General features: G+C 60.2%; 1 protein-coding gene across 1 annotated transcript in view; it reads right to left on the reverse strand.

Annotated features, from left to right (window-relative positions):
* Window positions 1-25304, reverse strand: part of LOC134432996 (adhesion G protein-coupled receptor L1-like) — a 33906-nt gene extending 8602 nt beyond the window's left edge. The window contains exons 1-9 of the mRNA XM_063181872.1: window positions 25250-25304; window positions 23375-23524; window positions 17123-17144; window positions 16832-16966; window positions 16331-16387; window positions 14341-14450; window positions 7797-7811; window positions 498-1295; window positions 276-295 (exon numbers count right to left, since the gene is read on the reverse strand). Of these exons, the coding sequence (XP_063037942.1) occupies window positions 276-295; window positions 498-1295; window positions 7797-7811; window positions 14341-14450; window positions 16331-16387; window positions 16832-16966; window positions 17123-17144; window positions 23375-23524; window positions 25250-25304 (1362 nt within the window). The remainder of the gene's footprint in view (window positions 1-275; window positions 296-497; window positions 1296-7796; window positions 7812-14340; window positions 14451-16330; window positions 16388-16831; window positions 16967-17122; window positions 17145-23374; window positions 23525-25249) is intronic.
* Window positions 25305-26968: the final 1664 nt, after the last annotated feature.

Consider the following 26968-nt stretch of genomic DNA (forward strand, 5'->3'; position numbering starts at 1 on the left):
TGGACTCCCAGGACTCTCCTCAGATATTTGGGGCTGCACCCCCAAAATAAACCAGGATCCCAGGGCTCCCCTCAGAATAAACCAGGACCCTCAATGTTCCTGCCAAATTAAACCAGGACCCCCAGGGCTCCCCCAAAACTAAACCGGGACCCCCAAGGCTCCCCAAAAAATAAATCAGGACCCCCAGGGTTCTCCCCAAATTAAACCAGGACCCCCAGGGCTCTCTCTCTCCCAAAATAAATTGGGACCCCCAGGGCTCCTCTCACAAATCAAACCAGGACACCCAGGGCTCTCCCTACAGCAAACCGGGACCACCAGGGCTCCCCCAAAAATAAACCAGCACCTCCAATGCCCACCCCTCACAGCAAACCGGGACCCCCAGGGCTCCTCCCGGCCGCGGGCACTCCCCCCAAGGCATCTCTGCACCTCTCCCCCAGCCCCCCGGCCTCACCCCAAATCCCCGCGTCCCCCACCCCAAATCCCCCCTCCCCGCTGACCGTCGCCGTCGAGGGGCGCGAAGTCGAGGCCGTAGCGCAGCAGGAAGTGGTTGTTCCACACGTACAGCTGGTTGTCGCGGGGGTTGTAGCCCACCGAGGCCACGAACTGGTACGGGTTGGGGAAGGGCAGCGCCAGCGCCGAGCCGCGCCCGCGCCGCGTGTCGAAGGCGTAAACCAGGGCGTTGCCCAGGTGCTCCGTGTCGTCGTCCAGGTAAACGCTGCGCACCACGTAGAGCACCCCGCAGGCCATGAAGGCGTCCGAGGCCGCCCGCTTGGCATAGCCGGTCTCCCAGGTGCCCTCCAGGCGCAGCGTGTAGGGGTTCAGCTGGCTCACCACCAGGCGCCCGCCGTTGCCCTCGGTGGCGTAGATGACCCAGAGCCCCTCCTCGTCCACGGCCAGGTCGATGTCGGTCTTGCCGCCCCAGCGATAGGGCGACGTGTCGTGATAGTTGGCGGCGCCCACCACGGTCTCGCCGCTCTTGATGCGGGTGCGCAGGTCGTACTTGACGATGCTGCGGGTGCGCTCCTTGTTGTAGAACACGGCGCCGTCGTACACCACGAAGCCGGTGCCGTCGGCGCGGTGCGGGAGCCGGTGCGTGGCCGCGGGCCGGGCGCCCACCAGGTCGGCCCAGGACGCGTACTCGGTGAGCGTGTCCGTGCGGTACGGCACCCACGGCAGCACGTAGAGCCGGTCCCCCGACTGCAGCGGGTCCCGGCACCAGCCGCCCGCCTGGTGCGGCGACTCGTGCGTGGACAGCGCCGGACCCACGCGCTGGGGCACGCCCGGGCAGACGAAAACTGCGGGAGGGACACGGGGAGGGACGGGGGGACAGGGGACAGACAGGGGGACACGGGGAGGGACGGGGGGACAGGGGACAGACAGGGGGACACGGGGACGGACGGGGAGGGATGGACAGGGGACACGGGGACGGAAACGGGGAGGGACATGGTAAGGGACATAGGGACACAGGGGGACACGGGGAGGGGGGGAGGGACGGACAGACAGGCGGACGGGGGGAAACGGGGAGGGACAGGGGGACGTGGGAAGGGACATGGGGACACAAAAGGACACGGGGAGGGACAGCGGGAGGGACGGGGAACACGAGGAGACACGGGGAGGGAGGGAGGGACATGGGGACACGGAGAGGGTGGGACAGACAGGGGGACAGGGGGAGGGTGGGACAGAAAGAGGGACATGAGGAAGGACAGACAGGGAGATACGAGGAGGGACAGAGGGACACGGGGAGGGACACAGGAAGGGACAGACGGGGAGACACGGGTGGTTTGTGGGACAGGCAGCGGGCCACGGAGAGGGATGAGGGACACGGGAGGGGACAGAGGATGGATGGACACGGGGACAGACACACGGACACAGGGATGGAGGAGGGACAGGGGAATGGGCACGGGGACAGACACAGGGAGGGAGGGGGGACAGGAGGACGGGGATGGGGACAGACACACGGACACGGAGATGGATGGACGGGGGACAGACACAGGGACGGAGCGACAGACACGGACAGACGGGGGACACGGGTGGATGGCGGTCACGGGGACAGACCGGGACACAGGGGGACAGATGGATGGATGGATGGAAGAGGGGACAGACACGGGGACAGGGATGGACACAGGGGACAGGGGACAGACGGACACGGTGACAGGCGTGGAGGCACACAGGGACACGGGAGGGGACAGACACGAGGACATTGGGGGCCATGGGGGACAGAGGGACAGCGAGGGGTTGGCAATGGAGGTGGTGGCAATAGGGAGGTGGCAGTGAGGGGACAGAAGGAGGATGGGGACACGGGGAGGGGACAGACCGACCAGGGGACACGGGGGGCAATGAGGGACAGAGGGACAATGAGGCGGTGGCAATGGGGGGGGGACAATGGAGGGGTGGCAATGGGGGGGTGTCAGTGAGGGGACAGAGGGGGATGGGGACACGGGCGGGGGACACGGGGAGGGGACAGACATGGGGACACGGGGGACAATGGGGGACAGAGGGGGTGACAGTGGGGGGACAGAGGGGGATGGGGACACGGGGGGGGACACGGGGATGGGGACACAGCGAGAAGAGGAGAGAAAAGAGAAGCGTTCCATCAGCGACTGGGGGGTCCCACGGGGGGGGCTGGGGGGGGACCCCAACCCCGGGGGATTTTGGGGACCCGGGGGAGGGAGCGGGACGGGGGGGGGGTGGGAGGGGGGGAGGGGGGGGTCCCTTATCGGGGGAGGGGACAGAGGGGACGGGACAGAATGGGGGGGTATTGGGAGAGGGGGACACCCCGACTGTCCCCGGCAATGGCGACAAGGGGGCGCCGAGCCCCCCCCGCCAACCCGGGACCCCTTTAATGGGGGGGTCACCCTGAGGGGGGCGGGGCAGCTCTGCTTGGGGGAGGAGCCCTAAAACGGGAGGGGGTCAAATCGGGGGGGGGGCCTAAATGGGGGGCCCTAAATGGGGGCGCTCTAAATGGGGGGGCTCCTCTCCTCCCCCCCCGGGCCCACAGCCAGGGACGATCGAGCGCGACCGAAACACGGGGAGGGTTGGCGGGGGGGGTCTCGGGGGGGTCCCCCCGGTGCTGGGGGGGGTTTTGGGGGGACCCCCCCGGTTTTGGGGGGCTGGGGGGGTTCGGGGGTCGCGCGTGGTCCCGGTGTCCGCTGGCGCTGCAGAGAGGCTGGGGGAGAGAAACGGGGGGGTTAGAGCTGCGGGAGAGAACGGGGACACGGGGGGGGGACACGGGGAGGGGACACGGGGGGACCCCCGGAGCAGAGACCCCGCCCCCAAATACCCAAACCCCGCCCCCAAAGCCCCGCCCCCACGGGGGTCTCTGCGCGGGGGGGGGTTGGGGCTCCCCTGGGGACGGGGCCAGGCTGGGACCCCCCCCAGTGCCACCCTGGCCCCGCCCCCTCAGCCTGGCCACGCCCCCTAAGCCTGGCCCCGCCCCCCGCCCGGGGCGCGGCACGAGGGGGAGGGGCCGGGACAGACACGCGTGTGCGGGGCGGCACAGGTGAGCACAGGTGTGAGCAGGTTTGCAAATATGTGTGCACAGGTGTGCAAATATGTGTGCTGGTGTGTACAGGTGTGAGCTCAGGTGTAAGCATACAGGTGTGCACAGATGTGAGCACAGGTGTGCAAAGCTGAGCACAGGTGTGACACAGGTGTGTGCAAATATGTGAGCACAGGTGTGAGCACAGAAGTGTGAGCACAGGTGTGACATAGGTGTGACACAGGTGTGAGCACAGAAGTGTAAGCACACAGGTGTGCACAGGTGTGACACAGGTGTGTGCACAAGTGTGAGCCCAGGTGTACAAAGCTGTGAAAAGCTGAGCACAGGTGTGCACACAGGTGTGAGAACAGGTCTGTGCACAGGTGTGCGCAGATGAGCACAGGTGTGTTCACGTGTGCACATGTGAACAGGTGTGAGCACACCTCCCTCCGTTCTAGGGGTGCCCACACCTGTGCACACCTGTGCAGCCACACACACACCTGTGTGAGCCCATTTGCACACGCATGTGGGCACGTGTTCACCTGGCCGTGTGTTTGCACAGTGGGTTGTGAGGGTGTGTGCTCAGGTGTGAGCACAGGTGTGAGCCCAGGTGTGAGCACAGGTGTGTGCCCAAGTGTGCTCAGGTGTGCTCAGGCAGCAGCACATTTGCACACTCAGATGTGCAAGAGCTGCCACACCTGGGTCACTCTGTGTTCACACCTGTGGCCGTTACCTGTGCAAGCTCACATGTGAGTGTCACTGTCACACCTGCCCAGGTGCGTGTCATTGTTACACCTGCCCAGGTGTGTGTCACTGTCACACCTGCCCAGGTATGTGTCACTGTCACACCCGCCCAGGTGTGTTACTGTCACACCTTCCTGAGTGTTTGTGCTCACACAGGTGTGTGTCACTGTCACACCCGCCCAGGTGTGTGTCACTGTCACACCTTCCTGAGTGTTTGTGCTCACACAGGTGTGTGTCACTGTCTCACCTGTCCAGGTGTGTGTCATTGTTAAATCTGCCCAGGTGTGTCCCTGTCACACCTGGCCAGCTGTGTCACTGTGTCCCTGTCACATCTTCCTGAGTGTTTGTGTTCACACAGGTGTGTCCCTGTCACACCTGGCCAGCTGTGTGTCATTGATACACCTGCCCAGGTGCATGTCCCTGTCACACCTACCCAGGTGCGTGTGCTGCCCCACCTGTGCCCCGACGCACACGCGTGTGCAGGGGGCCGCGGGGGCTGCGTGTGCAGGGGGCACACCTGGACGTGCAGATGGATCCAGGTGTGCACAGGCACCTGTGAGCGCACAGCCCCAGGTGTGCACAGGTGTGCACAGCCCCAGGTGTGCACAGCTCAGGTGTGCACGAGGACTGGGAGCACACAGGCCCCAGGTGTGCACATCCCAGGTGTGCACAAGGATCCAGGTGTGCACAAGGCACAGGTGTTCAGAGGCGTGCCCAGGTGTGCACAGCCTGGGTATGCACAAGGATCCAGGCGAGCACATGCCAGGTGTGCACAGGTGTGCACACAGATCCAGGTGTGCCCAGGTGTGCACAGCCCAGGTGAGCCCATCCAAGTGCACCCAGGATCCAGGTGAGCCCATCCAGGTGTGCCCAGGTGTGCACATCCCAGGTGTGCACAAGGATCCAGGTGTGCACAAGGCACAGGTGTTCACAGGTGTGCCCATCCAGGTGAGCCCATCCAGGTGAGCCCATCCAGGTGAGCCCAGGATCCAGGTGTGCACAAGGATCCAGGTGAGCCCAGGTGAGCCCATCCAGGTGAGCCCATCCAGGTGAGCCCATCCAGGTGAGCCCAGGATCCAGGTGTGCACAGGATCTAGGTGAGCCCATCCAGGTGTGCACAAGGATCCAGGTGAGCCCATCCAGGTGAGCCCATCCAGGTGTGCACACGGATCCAGGTGTGCCCAGGTGTGCACGGCCCAGGTGAGCCCAGGTGTGCACAAGGACACAGGTGTGCCCAGGATTCAGCTGCGCCCATCAAGATGTGCCCATCCAGGTGCACCCAGGATCCAGCTGTGCCCAGGTGTGCACACAAATCCAGGTGAGCCCATCCAGGTGTGCCCACGGATCCAGCTGTGTCCAACTGTGCCCATCCAGGTGCACACACGGATCCAGCTGTGTCCAGGTGTGCCGCCCGGCCGTGCCGCAGCCCCCCCTTTTCCCCCAGGGATTTTTGGGGTGTTCGGGGGTCCCCGGGAGGGTGGGGGAGGGGAGACTCACAGGCTCGGGGGGGCCCCGCGGTCCGGGGGGGCGTGGCCGGGCCCTGCGGGAGGAGGAGGAGGAGAGAGACACGTTAGGCCCCGCCCCCCGCTCCGGCACCTGTGGGAAGAAGCCGCGGCCCCGCCCCCGCCCCCGCCCCCTCCTGCCCGCTGGCCCCGCCCCTCCCCTGCCACGCCCTCCCCGGACACCGCCCCGCCCCGCCCCCCCCTCCTTCCCGCACGGACGGACTGACGGACACGGGGGCGACGCCCTGGCTGTGACCCCGGAGTGACCCCGGAATGACCTCTGAGTGACCCCTGAGTGACCCTGAGTGACCCCTGAGTGACCCTGAACTGACTGCTGAGTGACCCTGAGTGACCCTGAACTGACCCTGAGTGACCCCTGAGTGACCCTGAACTGACCCTGAGTGACCCCAACTGACCCCAATTATCCCAAATGATCCAAACTGATCCAAACTGACCCTGAGTGACCCAAACTGCCCCAAACTGACCTCAACTGCCCCAAACTCACCCCAAGTGACCCTGAGTGACCAAACTGACCCCAAGTGACCCCAATTGACCTTTACTGACCCCAAATGACCCGCACTGACCCACGGCTGCTCACCAACCCAAAACTGACCCCAAACTGACCCAAATGGACCCTGAGTGACCTCAGCTGACCTTGGCTGACCCCAACTGACCCTGACTGCCCCAAACTGACCCCTGAGTGACCCCAGCTGACCCCAACTATCTCAAACAGTTTTTGAGATAGACCCAAACCGACCCAAACTCGCCCTCCCTGATCCACAGCTGCACCCCGACCCCAAACTGACCCTGATTGACCCCGACTGACCCCTGAGTGACCCTGACTGACCCAAACTGACCCCGACTGACCGTGACTGACCCCTGATTGACCCCTGAGTGACCCAAACTGACCCCGACTGACCCTGACTGACCCCTGAGTGACCCTGAGTGACCCAAACTGACCCCGACTGACCCTGAGTGACCCCTGAGTGACCCTGAGTGACCCAAACTGACCCCGACTGACCCTGACTGACCCCTGAGTGACCCTGACTGACCCAAACTGACCCCGCCTGACCCTGACTGACCCCTGAGTGACCCTGAGTGACCCAAACTGACCCCGCCTGACCTTTGCTGACCCCAGCACGGCCCCAGCCCCCCCGAGCTGTCCCTCGGGATTATTTTGGAGGATTATTTTTGGAGTTATTTATTTTTGGGTTGAATTTTGGGGTTTATTTTTGGGGAGCTCTTTGATTTGGGGGGGTTCAGAGGGACCGGGGAGGTCCCAGGGCTGCCCCTCTCCCCCCATTTTGGGGGGTGACCTGATGGGGGGTGGGGCCCCCCCAAACTCGGGTGGGGCCCCCCCAAACTCGGGTGGGGCCCCCCCAAACTCGGGGGGGGGGTCCCAAGGTTTGGGGGTCCTGGGGGGGCTCGGGGCACTTTGGGGGGTCCCGGGGACCCCCGAGGGGATGGGGGGTCTGGGGGTGCCCCCAAATTAATGAGAGTTAATTACGGGGGGGCAATGACCCCCCCCTGTGTTGGCGACCTGGGGGGGGGGAAAGGGGGGAAGGGGGGAGGGGAAAGGGGGGGAGGATTTGGGGGTTCAGGGGATGGGGGAGGGGGGGCGGGAGGAATTGGTGGGGGGGCAGAGGGATTTCAGGGTGGGGGGGGTCAGGATTTGGGGTGGGGGAGGGGATTGGGGGATGGGCAGGATTTGGGGGGCGGGGTCAGCGGGGGCGGGGGGGGTGAGGATTTGGGGTCACTCTGGAGGGGGGGAGGGGTTCGGGAGGGTATTTGGGGTGCAGGAACAAGGGGGGGCAGGGGGGGCCTGGGGGGGTCTGGGAGGGGTTTGGGGGTTCAGGGGTGGGGGGTGGGGTTGGGGGCGGGGTTTGGGATGGGTTGGGGGGCGCGGGAAGTTTTGGGGGGGTCTGGGGGGATCAGGAGGGTTTTGGGGGGTCGAGGGGGGGTCGGGAGGGCTCAGGAGGGGTTGGCGGTCTCTGGGGGGGTCGGGATGGGGTTTTGGGGGTCAGGAGGGTTTGGGGGTGTTCGGGGGGGCCGGAGCGGGGGGTCCGTGTTACCTTTTTGTTCCACTTCTATTTTTAGCACCGGAAGAAAAGGCGGGAGAGAGCGGGGGGGGGGAGGGGCGGGGTGCGGGGGGGGGGAGGGGTGCGGGGTCACACGGGCGGGGGGGGGGGGAGGGGAGGGGGAGGGCGGGGGGGGGGGGGCGAGAGAGGAGACAAAGAGAAGAGAGATTAAACGGCTCCGGCCCCCCCAGCCCGGGGGGACCCCGAAACCCCCCGGGAACCCCCAAACCCTGCGGGGGGAGCAGGACCCACACACGGACACACGGACACGGGGACAGATGGACACACGGACACAGGGATGGACACACGGACACGGGGACAGATGGACACACGGACACACGGACACGGGACGGACACACGGACACGGGGATGGACAGATGGACCAATGGACATTGGGATGGACACACGGACACGGGATGGACACACGGGCATGGGGACAGATGGACACACGGACACAGGGACACGGGATGGACACACGGACACGGGGACAGATGGACAGAGGATGGACACAGGGATGGACACAGGGACACAAGGATAGATGGACAGATGGACACATGGACACGGGATAGACAGGGGACGGACACACGGGCATGGGACGGACACACAGACAGATGGACACACGGACACAGGATGGACACGGGACGGACACACGGACACGGGATGGACACACAGACAGATGGACACATGGACACAGGATGGACACGGGACGGACACAGGATGGACACGCGGACACAGGGATGGACACACAGACAGATGGACACACGGACACAGGATGGACACACGGACATGGGATGGACACATGGACAGATGGACCCATGGACAGATGGACATGGGATGGACAGAGGGATATGAGATGGACAAGGGGGTGGATATGAGGATGGACACACAGACACAAGGATGGACACAGGGATGGACAGATGGACATGGGACAGACACATGAACATAGGATGGACATCAGGATGGACACGTGGACACAAGGATGGACATGGGATGGACAGATGGGCACAGGACGGACACACGGACAAATGGACATGGGATGGACGGACAGACACAAGATGGACACGTGGACACGGGATAGACATGGGGATGGACACATGGACACAGGATGGACAGATGGACATATGGAGACATGGACAGATGGACATGGGATCTACAGATGACATGGGAATGGACACACGGACACAGGATGGACAGATGGACACGGGATGGACACATGGACAGATGGACAGATGGACATGGGAATGGACACACGGACACAGGGATGGACACACGGACACGGGGATGGACAGAGGAACAAGGGGGACGTGGAGGGGAGGATGGAGGGATGGACACACGGCAGGAGGGACTGACGGACGGAGAGGTGGATGGACAGATGGACATCAGGATGGGCAGGAGGACGGACAGAGGGACGGCAAAAAGCTGGACAGAGGGACAGATGGACAGAGGACAGAAATGGGGAAAAGTCAATGGGAAGGAAGGAGGGACAGAGGGAGCCGTGGAGGGGACAGACGGACGGACACGGAAAGGGGGGATGGGGACGGCCTGGGTGGGGAAGATGGACAGAGGTGATGGATGGGCAGACGGACACAGGGACAGACAGATGGACACAGGCAGAGATGGACACAGGCAGAGATGGACATAGGGATAGACGCGGGGGCAGACAGATGGACAGACAGACATGGGGACAGAGGGACACGGAGACAGACACAGGGACAGATGGACAAATGGACAGATAGACAGACGGACACACGAGGGGTCGCAGGGCTCCCCTCCCCCGCTCTCCTGCCCCCCCCCCGCCCCTCCCCCCGCCCTGCAGAGAGAGACGGCGATGGGGGAGGGGCGCGGGGGGGGCGGGGCTCCAGCAGCTCCTGCAAAGGAAAGAGGCGGCCCCGCCCCTCCCCCACCCCCGGATGGACACGCCCCCCGAGCGGCAGGGACGGAGTGTGAGTGTGAGTGTGCACTGAGTGTGTGGAGTGTGAGTGTGCACTGAGTGTGAGTGTGTGTGAGTGTGAGTGTGAGTGTGCACTGAGTGTGTGAGTGTGAATGTGCACTGAGTGTGTGAGTGTGAGTGTGTGTGTGTGAGTGTGAGTGTGCACTGAGTGTGTGAGTGTGAGTGTGAGTGTGCACTGAGTGTGAGTGCGAGTGTGAGTGTGAGTGTGCACTGAGTGTGAGTGTGTGTGAGTGTGAGACTGTGTGAGTGTGTGTGTGTGTGAGTGGGCACTGAGTGTGAGTGTGTGAGAGTGTGGCGAGTGTGTGCGAGTGTGTGAGTGTGTGTGTGAGTGTGTGAGTGTGAGTGGGCACTGAGTGTGAGTGTGAGTGTGTGAGTGTGTGTGAGTGTGAGTGTGAGTGTGTGCGAGTGTGAGTGTGTGAGTGTGAGTGTGAATGTGTGAGTGTGTGAGTGTGAGTAGGCACTGAGTGTGAGTGTGTGCGAGTGTGTGTGTGAGTGTGTGTGAGGGTGTGTCTGTTGAGTGTGAGTGTGTGAGTGTGTGTGAATGTGTGTGTGAGTGTGTGAGTGTGTGTGTGTGAGTGTGTGTGTGTGAGACTGAGTGTGAGTGTGCCCTGACTGTGCTCTGAGTGTTCCTGCTGTGTGATCAATGTGTGCCTGGTGTGTAATTAGCCTGTACTTAATGAGTAATTAGTGTGTGTTAATGTGCCCAGGTGTGCCCAGGTGTGCCCAGGTGTGTCCCTCGCTTTGCTCTCACACCAGGTGTGTGTTTCACATGCTCAGGTGTGCACCTGGAGTGTCCCCACCCTCACCATTGGCCCAGGTGAGTTTAACGCACACCGTCCTGCACACCAGGTGTGCCTTGAGAGTGCAAGGTGTGCACTTAGCATGTCCTTAGCATGCTCAGGTGTGCACAGAGCGCTCTCAGGGTGTGTTCAGTGGTGTGCTTAGCGTGGCACAGGTGTGTCCAGGTGTTGATTGTGTCCTTGGCACACCCTCAGTGTGTTCAGGGACCCTCGACCCACGCCAGGTGTGCGCTGGCACATGCAGGTGTGTGACTGCATTGGCATGTACAGGTGTGAGCTGGGTGTGTCCTGAGTATGCCCGGGTGTGTTTAACCCATGCTGGGTGTGCCCTGAGTGTGCCCAGGTGTGTTCTACCCATGCCAGGTGTGCATTTAGCACACACATCACACGTTCAGGTGTTCACCATGTCCTTAGTGTGTCCAGGTGCATTTACCTGCCCAGGTGTGTTAAACCCGTCTAGATGTGTTCACCTGGCCATGTGTGTTAAACCCGTCCAGATGTGTTCACCTGTCCAGATGTGTTAAACCTGTCCAGATGTCTTCACCTGGCCATGTGTGTTTATCTGCCCCAGGCGTGATAATCTGCCCCAGGTGTGTTTACCTGTCCAGCAGTGTTTACCCACCCCAGGCGTATTTACCTACCCAGATGTGTTTACCTGACCAGCTGTGTTTATTTATCCAGATGCGTTTATCTGTCCCACGTCTGATAATCTGCCCAGGTGTATTTACCTGCCCAGCTGTGTTGATTTATCCAGGCATGTTTATCTGGCCCAGGTGTGTTTACCTGTCCAGGTGTGTTCACCTGGCCATGTGTGGTTACCTGTCCAGTGTGTTTACCCACCCCAGGTGTGTTTAACTATCCCAAGTGTATTTACCTGTCCAGATGTGTTTCCCTGCCCAGGTATGTTTATTTGTCCACGTGTGTTTCCCTGTCCAGCTGTGCTTATTTATCCAGGTGTGTTCCCTGTCCAGGTGAGGGCGGGGGTCCTGCAGCCCTGGGGCTGGCACGTGCTCCCTTCTGTGGTTTTGGGGCATTTTGAGCGCAGTTCTTGGGTGGTTTAGGTGTGGTTTTGGCCATGTTTTTGGTGTGGATTTTGAGTGGTTTTGGTGTGGTTTTGCTGTGGATTTTGCGTGTTTATGCATTTTTGCCGTGGTTTTTGCCGTGGTTTCAGCCATGTTTTTGGTGTCGTTTTGCCGTGGTTTTGGTCTGGTTTTTGGTGTGTTTTTGCATGTTTTTGCACGGTTATGGTGTGGTTTTTGCGTGGTTTTAGTCTAGTTTTGGTGTGATTTTTGCGTGGTTATGCCATGGTTTTTGCATGGTTTTGCTTGTTTTGGGTGTTGTTTTGCCGTGGTTTTTGCGTGTTCCTGCCATGATTTCGGTGTAATTTTACCATGGTTTTGGTGCATTTTTGGTGTGGGTTTTGCGTGGTTTTGCCATGGTTTTTGCTATGGTTTTGGCCATGGTTTTGGTGTTGTTTTGCCATGGTTTTGCATGTTCCTGCCATGGTTTTTCATGGTTTCACCATGTTTTTGCCATGTTTTCATTGGTTTTTGCGTTGTGTCCTGTCCTGTTCCTGCCATGTTTTTCCTGTGTTTTTGCCATGGTCTTTATGTGGTTTTTTGAGTGATTTTTGCTGTGTTTTTCACATGTTCCTGCCACGATTTTTGTATGTTTTTGGCCATGTTTCTGCCCTGTTGCTGCTATAGTTTTGCCATGGTTTCCATGTGTTTTTTGCGTGTCTTTGCTGTGTTTTTCACCTCTTCCTGCTGTGTTCCTCCCATGTTTTTACCGTGATTTTTGCATGGTTTTGGCCTTGTTTTTAGTATGTCTTTGCTAATGTTTTTCGTGTGTTCCTGCTGTGTTCCTGCCATGTTTTTGCTGTGTTTTTCACGTATTCCTGCCCTTTTCGTGCCTTGTTTTTGCCGTGTTTTTTTGCATGGTTTAGGCCATGTTTTTGCCCTGTTCCTGTCATGGTTTTTGCCCTGTTCCTGCCATGGTTTTGTCATGTTTTTTGCATGGTTTTGGCCATGTTTCTGCCGTGTCCCTGCCGTGTCCCTTGCTGTGTTCCTGCCCTGTTTTTGTCATGTTTTTTGCATGATTGTGGCCATGTTTTTGCCGTGTCCCTGCCATGTCCCTGCTGTGTCCTTGCTGTGGTTTTGCTGTAGTTTTGCCATGTTCCTGCTGTGTTTTTGCCAGGTTTTTTGCATGTTTTTTGCCATGCTTTGGGTGTGTTTTTGCCGTGTTTTTTGCATGTTTTTGCTGTGTTTTTGGTGTGTTTTTGCTGTGTCCTGTCGTGGTTTTGCACTATTTTTTGCATGTTTTTGCCATGTTTTTGCTGTGTTTTTTGCATGGTTCTGGCCATGTTTTTGCTGTGTTTTTGGTGTGTTTTTGCTGTGTCCGTGCTGTGTTTTGCTGTGTTTTTTGCCATGTTTTGGTGTGTTTTTTGGTGTGATTTTGCCGTGTTTTTTTGCCATGGTTTTGTTGTGTTTCTGCTGTGTCCGTGACGTGTTTTTGCTGTGTTTTTGCATATATTTTGCTGTGGTTCTGGTGTGTTTATGCCGTGTTCCTGCTGTGTTTTTGCTGTGTTTTTTTGCATGTTTTTTGCCATGTTTTTGCGTGTGTTTTGGGTGTGTTTTTGCATGGTTCTGGCCATGTTTTGGGTGTGTTCTTGTTGTGTTTTTGCCGCGTCCCTGCCGTGCCCATGCCGTGTCCCCGTGCCGTGTCCCGGTGCCGTGTCCGGCCCTGTCCGGCCGCTCCCTCCGGCGGCTCTGGTGGCGGCTGCAAAGCAAATGAGGGAGGGGCCAGGGGGGTTCTGGGGGTTCCCGCGACGGCGCCTGGGGAGAGACGGGGTCACCCCAAAACCCCCCAGGACCCCCGGGTCACACAGAGCCCGCCGGGGCTGGGGGTCACCGCACCTGCCACTGGGGGGTCACAGCCCGGCCTGGGGGACAAACGCGACACGAGGGGACCCAGGGGGGCACAACTTCCCCCACACACCTGGGGGCTTCCTGAGACCCCTCCAGTCCCACCCACACCCCAAAGGTGCCTCCAGGGTTGGGGACTGGGGGTCCTGGGGGGCTGTGGGGTCCCTGCGGGGGCTCCATGGGGCTCCATGGGTGCTGTGGGGTTAGGACATGGGGGCATTGTGAGATCCCTGTGGGGTCCCCATGGGTGCTGTGGGGCAGGACATGGGGACACTCTGGGGTCCCTGTGGGGTCCCTTGGGTGCTGTGGGGTGGGACACTGGGACACTGTGAGGCCCCTTGGGTGCTGTGGGGCAGAAACTCCCCAGGTGCACCTCTGGGTGCTGTGGGGCTGTGGGGGCACTGTGGGGCAGAGCTGTGGGGCAGGGTCTATAGGGCAGGGCTGTGGGCCACAGCTGTGGGACTGAACAGGGTTATGGGGCAGAGCTGTGGGGCAGAGCCATGGAGCAGAGCCATTGGGGCACGGTTATGGGCCAGGGCTATGGGGCAGAGCTGTGGGGCAGCAATCCTGTGGGGGACCAGTGGCACTTCAGGTACTTACAGGTGCCAGGGACTGGGGGTGCTGTGGGGCAGGACAGCGCAGAGCTGTGGGGCAGAGCTACGGGGCAGGATGGGATCTATGGGATCCATGGGGCAGCACTCACTGTAGGGCACGCAGTCGGACTGCACCTCCAGGTATTTGTAGGGCCTGGGGTGGCTCTGGGGAGCTGTGGGTCAGGATCTATGGGGCAGGATGGGATCTATGGGGCAGGACGGGATCTATGGGGCAGGGCTATGGGGCAGGATCTGTGGGGCAGCACTCACTGTAGGGCACGCAGTCGTACTGCACCTCCAGGTATTTGTAGGTGCCCGGGCAGGGGTCGGGGAAGGCGTCAGAGCCGGCGACCACCACGCACTGAGTGCGGTTATTGCACCTGGGGACACGGGGACACGTCAGGGACATGGCAGCGACACGGCAGCGACCACGGCAGCGACATGGGGGACATGGCAGGGACAGGGGACACAGGGACATGGGAGGACATAGCAGGGACACGAGGACACAGCAGGGACAGGGGGTACACGGGGACACGTCACGGACAGGGACGTGGGGACATGTGAGGGACAGGGGACATGGGGACACAGGGGGACACGGGGACACGTCAGGGACACGGGGCGGAACATTGGGACACATCAGGGACAGAGCAGAGACAGGGCAGGGACATGGGAACATGGGGGGGACACGGCAGGGCCAGGGCAGGGACACGGGGGGACATGGGGACACATCAGGGACAGGGGACATGGGGACACAGCATGGACAGGGACAGGGGACATGTCAGGGACAGGGGGGACACGGCAGGGACAGGGGGGACATGTCAGGGACAGGGGGGTCATGTCAGGGACATGTCATGGACACGGCAGGGACACGGGATAGTGGGAACTCAGGGACACGTCAGGGACATGTCAGGGACACGGGGACATGTCACAGACACAGGGGACACATCAGGGACATGGGACACTGGGGGACAGTGGGGGGTCACAGGGGGACATGAGAGAACAGCAGGGGACAGCATGGGGGGGACACAGGGGGACATAGGGACACGGGGACACAGGGGGACACAGAACATGAGGAGACACGGGCGGGACACAGGACACAAAGGGACACAGAGACATTGGGGGGACACAGGGGGACAGGGGACCTGAGGGGACATGGGGACAGTGAGGGGACATGGGGACACAGAGGATGTCAAGCGGGGACATGGGGACAGGGACAGCAGGACAGTGGGGACACACAGACATGGGACTAGGGACATGAGGGACACAGGGACAGTGGGGACAGTGGGGACATGGGGCAGGGCACAGGTGTGGCCCCTGACACTTGGGGACACAGGACTCAGGTGCCACCACCAACGTCCCTGGGGTGGGGGGGACGCCGTGGGGACACAGGGACATCCTCAAGCTGTGCCACCCCCGTGTTGTCCCCAGGGCCACCCGCCCCACATGTCCCTCAGTGTCCCTGTGCCCCCCCCCGTGCCACCTCCACACCTCCAACTGTCCCCAGGTGTCCCCACGGCACCACAGGGCCATGTCCCCAGCATGTTCCTGCTCCCCCATGTCCCACCCTCCTGTGTGCCTGTCCCTGTGTCCCCAGAATGTCCCCAGCCTTCCACATGTCCCCATGTGCCCTGCACGTCCCCGTGTCCCCCCGTGTCACCCCCATGTCCCCTCTGTGCCATCATGTGCAGGGCCAGGGCCAGGTCCCTGTGTCCGCACAATGTCCCCATGTCCCACCCTGTCCCCGTGTCCCCGCAATGTCCCCATGTCCCCACCCTGTCCCTGTGTCCCCACAGTGTCCTCATTCCCCTGCACATCCCTGTCCCTGTGTCCCCTCTTGTCCCTCTGTCCCCATGTCCCCAAGCCCATTGCTGTGTTTCTGTCACCTGCCTGTCCCCATGTCCCCAACCTCCTGCACCTTCCCAATGTCCCCCAGTGTCCCCAATGTCCCCAGTGTCCCCAATGTCACCATCCCCCCAATATCCCTGGTATCCCAAATTCCTCCAATGTCCCCAAATGTCCCAGTGACCACATTGCCCTGAGTGCCACGAATGCCCCCAATGTCTCCAATGCCCTCAATGTCCCAAATGTCCCAATGTCCCCAGTGTCCCCAATGTCCCCAACGTCCCCAGTATCCCCAGTGTCACCAATACCCCCAATGTCTCCAGTGCCCTCAATGTCCCCAATGTCCCCACTGTCCCCAGTGTCACCAGTGTCCTCAATGCCCCCAATACCTCCAGTGTCCCCGGTCCCCCAGTGTCACCTCTGGGCCATGATGGCCTGGGCCTGGGGCAGGTGACATTGCACGTTCGCCATCTGCCTGGGGTCCCTGATGTCCCCATGTCCCCCCAATGCCCCCAGTGTCCCCAGTGTCCCCCAATGCCCTCCAGTGTCCCCAATTCTCCCAATGTCCCCAACAGCCCCAATGTCCCCAATACCCCCAATGCCCCCAATACCTGCAATGTGTCCAATACCCCCCTCTGTCCCCAGTGTCCCCATGTCCCCCAATGTCCCCCAATTCCCCCAGTGTCCCTGTGTCACCTCTGGGCCATGATGGGCTGCGCCTGGGGCAGGTAGCGCTGCACTTTCGCCATCTGCCCTGGGTCCCTGATGTCCCCATGTCCCCAGTGCCCTCAGTGTCCCCAGTGTCCCCACCATCCCCAGTGCCCCCAGTGTCCCCAGTGTCCCCGGTTCCCCCAGTGTCACCTCTGGGCCATGATGGGCTGTGCCTGGGGCAGGGTAGCACTGCACGTTCGCCATCTGCCCGGGGTCGGCGTCGCAGATTTTGTCGTCGGTCCGGCCGTAGTTGGCGTCGGCCACCAGGACGACATCGCTGCCGGGGCAGCGCAGCTCCAGCGGGTACCCCTCGCACGCCAGCTCCCGGCGCGCCAGCCCGAACGGCAGCGCCCCCCCGGATCAGCCCTGGAACCCCAAAATGGGTCAGGAACCCCAAAATGGTGTCAGGGAACCCCAAAACCCCCGGGGGTACCCCAAAACTCCACACCTCCAGCAGGTACCCCTTGCACGGCCCAGTTCCCGGCGCGCCAGCCCGAATGGCAGCGCCCCCCGGATCAGCCCTGGAACCCGAAACAGGGTCAGGGATCCCCAAAACACTCGGGTAACCCCAAAACACCCGGGTACCCCAACATCCAATCCTGCTGTGCCAGCCCAAATGGCTGCACCCCCTGGATCAGCCCTGGAACCCCAAATGGAGTCAGGGAACCCAGATGGGTTCCATGAACCAAAATAGGGCCAGGGAACCCCAAATGGGGTCCCTCATTCCCACCTCTGTGCCCCGCTCAGCCCTTGGGGTGCAGGGACCACCTGGACCCCAAACCCCAAATCAGGGCCCTGGGCACCCTAGCCCTGCAGCCCCCAGCTCCCAAATCCCAAATACCTGAAACTCCAACCCCAAACACCTGAGACCCAAACACCTGGGATCCCAATCCCAAACACCTGGGATCCCCAATCCCAAACACCTGGATCCCTGACTCCCCTGGGTTCCCCCAGTCCCTGACACCTGGGACCCCAAACTCCAGGGTCCCCCCGATCCCAAACACCTGGGATCCCACCCCCCTGGCACTGGAATTCCCAATCCTGAACACCCAGGTCCCCCCATACCTGGACACTGGGGACCCCAAATCCCCGAAACCGGGGACCCCAATGGATGCTTGGAGTTCCCCAAAATTCTGGGTCCGCATTCCCTGACATCGGGAACAATCCCAAACACCTGGGATCCCCCAGTCCCAAACACCTGGGACCCCAAATCTGACACACCTGAGTTCCCCCAACCCTGGGAACCTGAGAGCCCAGATCCCAAACACCCGGGACCCCAAATCCATGGTACCTGACACCTCGGATGGATGTTCGAGTCCCCCAAAATCCAGAGGCCCCCCCAAGCCTCAACACCTGGATCCTCCCAATCCCAAACACCTGGGATCCCCCCAATCCCAACACCTGGGACCCCAAATCCCAAACACCTGGGATCCCCCAATCACAAACACCTGGGATCCCCCAATCCCAAACACCTGGATCCCCCCCAATCCCAACACCTGGATCCCCAAATCCCAAACACCTGGGACCCCAAATCCCAAACACCTGGGACCCCAAATCCGTGGTACCTGACACCTTGGATGGATGTTGGGTCCCCAAAAAATTCGGACACCCCCCAGGCCTCCACACCAGTATCCCAGTCCCAAACACCTGGGATCCCCAATCCCAAACTCCTGGGATCCCCCAATCCCAAACACCTGGGACCCCCCAATCCCAAACACCTGGGACCCCCCAATCCCAACACCTGGGATCCCCAAAACCCAAACACCCGGGACCCCAAATCCATGGTACCTGACACCTTGATGGATGTTTGAGTCCCCCAAAATCCAGAGGCCCCCCAAGCCTCAACACCTGGATCCCCCCAATCCAAACACCTGGGATCCCCAAATCCCCAACAACCTGGGATCCCCAAATCCCAAACACCTGGGACCCCAAATCCCAAACACCTGGGACCCCAAATCCCAACACCTGGGATCCCCAAATCCCAAACACCTGGGACCCCCAAATCCCAAACACCTGGGACCCCAAATCCCAACACCTGGGATCCCCAAATCCCAAACACCTGGGATCCCCCAAATCTGGCCACACCTGAGCTCCGCCCATGCTGGGAACCCGGGACCCCAAATCCAACGCCCGGATACCCCAATCTCGGACGCCTGGGACCCCCCATCCCACACTGCCGGGAACCCCAAACCCGGCTGCCCCCGACCCCGGACCCCCCAATCCCGGATTTCCCATCCCGGATCCTGGGGCACCCCGAGAGCCAGGCCCAGCTCAGGGCTGTTGTGCCAGCCTTGCACGCTCATTGCACGCCCCTTGCACAGCCTTTACACAGCCCTGACACAACCCTTCCACGCCCTTTACACATCCCTTACAAAAGCCACCGCGCACTTCTTACACACCCCTTACAGAACCTTTACGCACCCCTTACACAGCCCTTGCACACCCTTTAAACACCATTTACACCACTCTTTGCACACCCCTTACACACTCACCACACTCTTTACACCTCCCTTACACATCTGGGACTGTTGTACACTCCTTACACACCCCTTTACACAGCCCTTACACACTTCTTGCACACCCCTTACACATCCTTTACACACCCATTGCACAGCCCTTACACAGTCACTGCACACTCCTTACACTCCCCTTACACACCTGGGGTGTTGTACACTCCTTACACACCTCTTACACACCACTCACACACTCACTGCACACTCCTTACACACACCTTGCACACTCCTTACACACCTCTTACACACTCCTTACGCATGCCTTACATACCCTTTACACACTCCTGACACACCTCTCACACAGTCACTGCACAACCCTTATGCACCCTTTACACACTCCTCACACACCCCTTACACACTCCTTGCATACCCTTGCACAATCCTGGCCACCTCTGTCGTGCTGCTCAGCCCTTCCACAAGCGTTACACACCCCTTGCACACCACTGAGCCCCTCTGTGGTGTTGTACAGACACAACTCTTGCACAGCCCTTACACAACCCTCACACAACTCTTACACAGCCCTTACACAATCCCTGCACACCCCTTTGCACAAACATTTCACAACCCTCGCGCCCCCAGGCACCTCTGGGCTGTGACGCAGGCCTTGCACAGCCCTTACACGCTCCTTGCACGCCCCTGTGCACCCCTGAGGTGCTTTACAGATACGCCCCTGGGTCGGTGTGCAGACCTCACGTTCCTTGCACACCTTTTACATTCCCCATTGCACACCCCTAGCACCCCGCGGTGTTCGGACACACCCCTTACACACGGGGTGTTTGCACAGGCCTTACACAGCTCTTACACAATCCCTTGCACAGCCTTTACACACTCCTTACACACCTGGTGTGTTGTACTGCCCTTGCACACCTTGCACACACCCTGGGCACCACTGGGGTGTTGTAGAGACACAATCCTTGCACACCCATCACACAGCCCTTGCACGTCCCTTACACGCCCCTTACATGCCCCTTACACAGTTCTTACACACCTGTTACACAACCCTTGCACACCTGGGGTGCTGCACCAGGCTTGCACAAGCGTTACACAAACCTTGTACATCTGGAGTGTCATAGAGCCCTTTCACACACTCTACACGCCCCTTACCCCCTGGGGTGTTGTGCAGCCCTTACACAGCCCTTACACAGCCCTTACACAGCCCTTACACAGCCCTTGCACGCCTCTCGCCAACTCCTCTCACCACTCACACACCTGGGGTGTTGTACGCGCATTTCACAGCCGTTACAAACCCCTTAACACCCCTGGGGTGCTGTACAGCTCTTACACACCCCTAGAGTGTTGTACACACCTTACACATCCCTTACACACCCCTTACAGACCAGAGGTATTGTACAGCCCTTACACACCCCTTACAAACTCCTTACACCCCTGGGGTGTTGTGCAGCCCTGTCACAGCACTTACACACCCCTTACACAGCTCTTGTACACCTCGGGTATTGTACAGCCTTTACACACCCCTTACACACCCCTGGGCATCCCTGGAGTGTTGTACACACCTTACACATCCCTTACACAATCCCTTACACACCTCTTACAGACCAGGGGGATTGTACAGCCCTTACACGCCCCTTACAAACTCTTACACACCTGGGGTATTGTACAGCCCTTTCACACCCCTGGGCATCCCTGGAGTGTTGTACACACTTACACAGCCCTTACATGCCCCTTACAAACTCCTTACACACCTGGGGTATTGTACAGCCTTTTCACACCCCTGGGGCATCCCTGGAGTGTTGTACACACCTTACAAAAACCCTTACACAGGGGGCAAGAGTGTTGCACACCCCTTACACAACCCTTACAAACCTGGGGTGTTGTACAGCTCTTACACAGCACTTACACACCCTTTACACACCCTGGGGCACACCTGGGGTATTGTACACCCATTACACACACCTTACACACCTCTTGTACACCTGGGGTATTGTATACCTATGTCACAGCCCTTACACATCTAGAGTGTTGTACAGCCCTTACACACCCCTAACACAGCCCTTACACACCCCTTGCACTCCTGGGTTATTGTGCAGCCCTTAGACAGCGCTTACACACACCTTACACACCTCTTACACACCCCTGGGGTATTGTACAGCCTTTTCACACCCCTTACACACCCCTGTGCACCCCTGGAGTGTTGTACACACCTTATACACACCTTACACACCCCTTACACAATCCCTTACACACCCTTTATACCCCTGGGGCATTGTACACCCATTTCACAGCCCTTACACAGGCCTTACACACCCCTTACACCCCTGGGTATTGCACACCCATTAAAACACCCCTTACACAACCCTCACACAGTCCCTTACACACCTGGGGTGTTGTACAGCCCTTTCACAGCACTTACACCCCTGAGGTATTGTATACAGCCTTTATACAACACTTACACACCCCTTGCACAGGGGGCAGAGTGTTGTAAAGCTCTCACACACCCCTGGGCATCCCTGGAGTGTTGTACACACCTTACACACCCTTTACACACGCCTTACACCCTTGGAGCATTGTACACCCATTACACAGCCCTTACGCTCCCCTTTCACAGTCCTTTCACACCCCTTACACACCTGGGGTGTTGTACAGCCCTTACACACCCCTCACACCCCCCTGGGCACCCCTGGGTGTTGCACACCCATTACACAGCCCTTACACAGCACTTACACTCCCCTTAACACCCTTTATACACTCCTTACACACTCCCTACACACCTGGGTGTTACACACTCTTTACACGCCTGGGTGTTACACATCCCTTACACACCCCAGGGGTATTATACCCCCATTTCACAGCCCTTGCACATCCCTTACACACCCTTTACACACGCCTGGGCACCCCTGAGGTGTTGTACACCCATTTCACAGCCCTTGCACAGCCTTTACACAATCCCTTACACACTCCTTACACCCCTGGGGCATTGCACACCCATTTCAGAGCCCTTACACACCTGGGCTGTCGTACAGCCCTTACATGCTCCTTGCACCCCTGGGGTGTTTTACACACCTCCCACACCCTTACACATCCCTTACACAATCCTTTACACACCCCATATACACCTGGGGTGTTGTACAGCCCTTTAACAGCACTTACACACCCCTAGGGTGCTGTACACACTTTACACACCCCTTACACAACCCCTTGTACACCTAGGGGGTTGTACAGCCCTTTCACAGCATTTACACACCTGGGTGTTGTGTACAGCCCTTATACAACACTTACACACCCCTTACACACCCCTCACACCCCTGGGGTGCTGTACAGCCCTTACACAGCCCTTACACAGCCCTTATACAGTCCTTACACAACCCTTGTACACCTGGGGTGCTGTACAGCCCTTACACACCCCTTATACAGTCCTTACACACCCCTTGTACACCTGGGGTACTGTACAGCCCTTTCACAGCACTTACACACCCCTTACACACCTGGGGTGTTGTGTATAGCCCTTATACAACACTTACACACCCCTTAACACCCCTGGGGCATTGTACACCCATTTCACAGCCCTTACACACCTGTGGAGTAGTACAGCCCTTACACACCCCTCACACAGCCCTTACACCCCTGGGGTCTTGTTACACCCCTCACACACCCATTACACCCCTGGGATGTTGTACACCCATTACACCCGCCTTACACCCCACTTACACACCCCTTGTACACCTGGGGTATTCTACAGCCCTTACATAGCTGGGGTATTGTGTAGAGCCCTTACACACCCCTTACACACCTGGGATATGGTACAGCCCTTGCACAGCCCTTACACAGCCCTTACACACTCTTTACACATCTGGGGTATTGTACAGCCCTTGCACAACCCTTACACACCCCTGGGACTTCTGGGGTGTTGTACACACCTTACACACCCCTTACACACCGCTTACACCATCCCTTACACAATCCCTTACACACCCCGTACCCACCTGGGGTATTGTGCAGCCCTTTACACAGCAGCTGGGCACCCGGGGGTGTTGTACACCCCTGACACCCCTGGGGCATTTGCACACGCATTTCACTGCCCTTACACGCCCCTTACGCGCCCCTTACACACCCCTGACACCCCGGGGCATTGCACACGCATTTCACTGCCCTTACATGCCCCTTACACACCCCTTACACACCCCTTACACACCCCTTACACACCCCTCACGTCCCTGGGGTGTCGCCCACCCCCCTCCCGTGTCCCCCCCCCCCGCCCCCTCCCCTGTCCCCCCCCTCACCGTGGCAGCCCGAGGGCAGCAGCCCAGCAGCAGCACCGGCACCAGAACCGGGACCAGAACCGGGAGCGGAACCGGGAGCGGGAATGGAACCGGGCCAGGGGTGGGGGAGGGGCGCGCCATGGCGGGGGAGGGGCGCGGGGACCCCCCAACCTCAGCGGGGGGATCCGAGCTGGGGAGAGAAAAACGGGAGAGGGGGGGAATTATGAGGGGGGGAATTCATTAATGGGGGGGGAAGGCAGGGGGATTAATGGGGTAATTAATGAGGGGGGAGTTAATTAATGGGGGAATTAATGAGGGGGAATTATTAATGGGGGACTTAATGGTGGAGGACCCTGGGGATCAATGGGGGTAATTAATGAGGGGGGAGTTAATTCATGGGTGGGGAATTGATTCATGGGGGGAATTAATGGAGGGGGAGTTATTAATGGGGGGAATTAATGGGGGGGATCAATTAATGGGGGAGAATTAATGAGTGGGGAATTGATTAATGGGAAATTATGAGGGGGGAAATAATGATGGGTTAAATTAATGTGAGGATAATTACTGAGTGGAAAATAATGGGGGTGAATTAACAAGGGGTTAAATTATGTGGGGGGTAATTAATGAGGGGGTTAAAATAATGTGGGGGCAATTATTGAGGGGAGTAAGAAATGGGGTGAATTAATAAGGGGTTAAATTAATGGGGGGGGAATTATTGCGGGGGCTTAAATAAATTGGGGGGTGAATTAATGAGACGGTGAAATTATTGAGGGGGTGAATTAATGAGGGGGTGAATTAATGGGGGGACAATCAATTATTGGGGTAACTAATGAGGGTTAAATTATTTTAGGGGTAATTATTATGAGGGGTATAAGCAATGGGGTGAATTAATAAGGGGTTAAATTATTGGGGGGTCATTTATGCGGGGGTGGATTAATGAGGGGAGCTGAACGAATGGGGGCAGTTCAATTATTGAGGGGGGTTAAATTAACTGTGGGTAAATTAATGAGGGGGTTAAATAAATTGGCGGGTGAATTAATGAGGGGGTGAAATTAATGAGGGGTTTAAATTAATGAGAGGGTAATTATTTGAGTGGGGAAATAATGGGGGGGAATAATAAGGGGTTAAATTAATGGGGGGTCATTTATGAGGGATGAATTAATGAGGGAGCTGAACTAATGGGGGGCGTTCAATTAATGAGGGGGGGTTAAATAATTGTGGGGTAAATTAATGAGGGGGTTAAATAAATTGGAGGATGAATTAATGAGTGGGGTGAAATTATTGAGGGGATGAATTAATGAGGGGCTGAATAAATGGGGGGAATTAATGTGGACGTGAACTAATGAGGGGGGTGAATTAATGAGGGGGTGAATTAATGAGGGGGTGAGTTAATGGGGGGGGGGAGGGGGCACCGTGCTGTCCGGCCCCCCCCCGCCATCTGTGCCCCCCCGAATTGAGGGGATCCGAGCCCCCCCCAAATTCCGCCCCCCCAGCACCAACCCCCCACCCCCCCCCCCCCCCCCCCCCAGCCGGGCGCCTGCCCCTCACCCCCATCCAGGGAGGTCCAGCTCCCCCCAGACTCCGGGGGGGCCCTGACGTTCTGTCCCCCTCCCCTCCCCGGACCATCTGCTCCCCCCCAAATCCGCCGGGATCAGAGCCCCCCCCCCCGGCCCCAATCCGTGGCCCTCCTGGGGGGGGTCAGAGCCGATTATCGATTATCGATTATCGATCATCGCCCCCGCACACCCCCCACCCGGACCCCCCCGGCCCCCCCTCACCCCGCGCAGGGGCCGATGCGGCCGCGGTGCATTGTGGGAAGCCTCAGCCCCAGGGTTGCCAGGGGCGACGGCGCCGACGTGCATTGTGGGAGAATCCCCCCATCACACCCCCCCCCACCCAGAATGATGGGGGGGGGGCGCAGCGCCATCCCAGAATGCTCCGCGCGCGACATCGGCCCCCCCCCCACCCAACCCCCCCCCAACTCCACCCCCCCTTGGGGAAACTGAGGCGGGGGCGGACCCCCCCCAGCCCCTCCCCCAAAATACTTGGGGGGTCCCCACCCCCCTCCCCCCCCGCCTCAGTTCCCCGGGGGGGGGGAACGAACCGCGTCCCCCCAGAGGGTCCCAGATGAGGGGGGGTCGGGAGGGGCCGCACCCCCCTTTTCAGCGCCCACCCCCCTCAATTCCCGGCCTTCCCCACCCCCCCCTTTATCCGCGGCCCCCGCCCTGCTCCCCCTCCCCCCAAATGTCACCCCCGGCCCCCCGGGACAGCGCTCACCCTCCCCCCGTTTTTCCCAGCCCCCCTCTTTTCACGGCCCCTCCCCCGCGCCTCGGGACCCCCCAGTTCCAAGATCCCCCCCCCCATTTTCGCGGGACCCACCCTAGATTCACGCGACCCCCCCATTCAATCCCCCCTATTCCAACCCCCCATTTTACCGACACTCCTTTCTCATCCCCTCCCCATTTCCCAGCGCCCCCCCGGCCCCTCCGCACCTGCGGGGGCGGCTCCCTCCCCCCCCATCCCCCCCCGCCCCGGGGGCCGCTCCCCAGACCCAAACGGCGCCCCCGGACCCCCCCGTACCTGCGGGTTCAGCTCCATGCGGCGATCGCGGCGCGACCCCCCCGCACCACCCCCGCGCCCGCGGGCTCCCCCCCTACGGCGGCCGCCGGAACTGCGGGACCCCCCGCCCGCCCCTCCCGGCCCGGCAGCGCCGCCCGCGGCCGCCGCCGGAACTGCAGAGACCCTTCCCCCACCCAGCACTGCCCCCTGCGGCAGCCGCCGGAACTGCAGAGACCCCTCCCCCACCCAGCACTGGCCCCTGCGGCAGCCGCCGGAACTGCAGAGACCCCTCCCAATCCGAGCGCCCCTCCCGGTCACTGCCGGAACTGCAGAGACCCCTCCCCATCCCCCATCTCACCCAAGCCCTGCCCCCTCCTGGTCACCTCCAGGACTGTAGGGACTCTCCCCATCCCCCAGCCATCCCCCCATCTATGCCCCACCCCCACACCACCCCCTCCTGGTCATCGCTGGAACTGCACCGACCCTTCCCCATCCCCCACCCTGACAGCGCCGCCCATGGCCAGCCCTGGAACTGCAGCGACCCCTCCCCATCCCCCACGCCATCCATCACCCATGCCCCATCTATGCCCCCCCCCCCCACCACCCCCTCCCAATCACCGCCAGAACTGCAGGGACCCTTCCTCAACCCCCACCCACCCCCACCCCAACACCGCCCTCCCCTGGTCATCACCGGAACTGCAGCGACCCCTCCCCATCCCGGAATCCGTTCATCGCTGCCCCCTCCTGGTCACCGCCAGGACTGCGGGGACCCCTCCCCATCCCCCACCCAATCCATCACTGCCCCCTCCTGGTCACGGCCGGGACTGCAGCGACCCCTCCCCCCACCCTGGGACAGCCCCTGTCCCCTCGTGGTGACTGCCCCTCCCCCTCACCCCGCCCCCTGCCCCCAAGGGTCATGACCTGGACTGCGGGGACCCCTCCCCATCCCCCACCCATCCATCACTGCCCCCTCCTGGTCACGGCCGGAACTGCAGGGACCCCTCCCCATCCCCCATCCCTCCCCCATCTATGCCCCACCCCAGCACCGCCCCCTCC

Source organism: Melospiza melodia (assembly GCF_035770615.1).
Source record: "Melospiza melodia melodia isolate bMelMel2 chromosome 17 unlocalized genomic scaffold, bMelMel2.pri SUPER_17_unloc_1, whole genome shotgun sequence".
NCBI lineage: Eukaryota > Metazoa > Chordata > Aves > Passeriformes > Passerellidae > Melospiza > Melospiza melodia.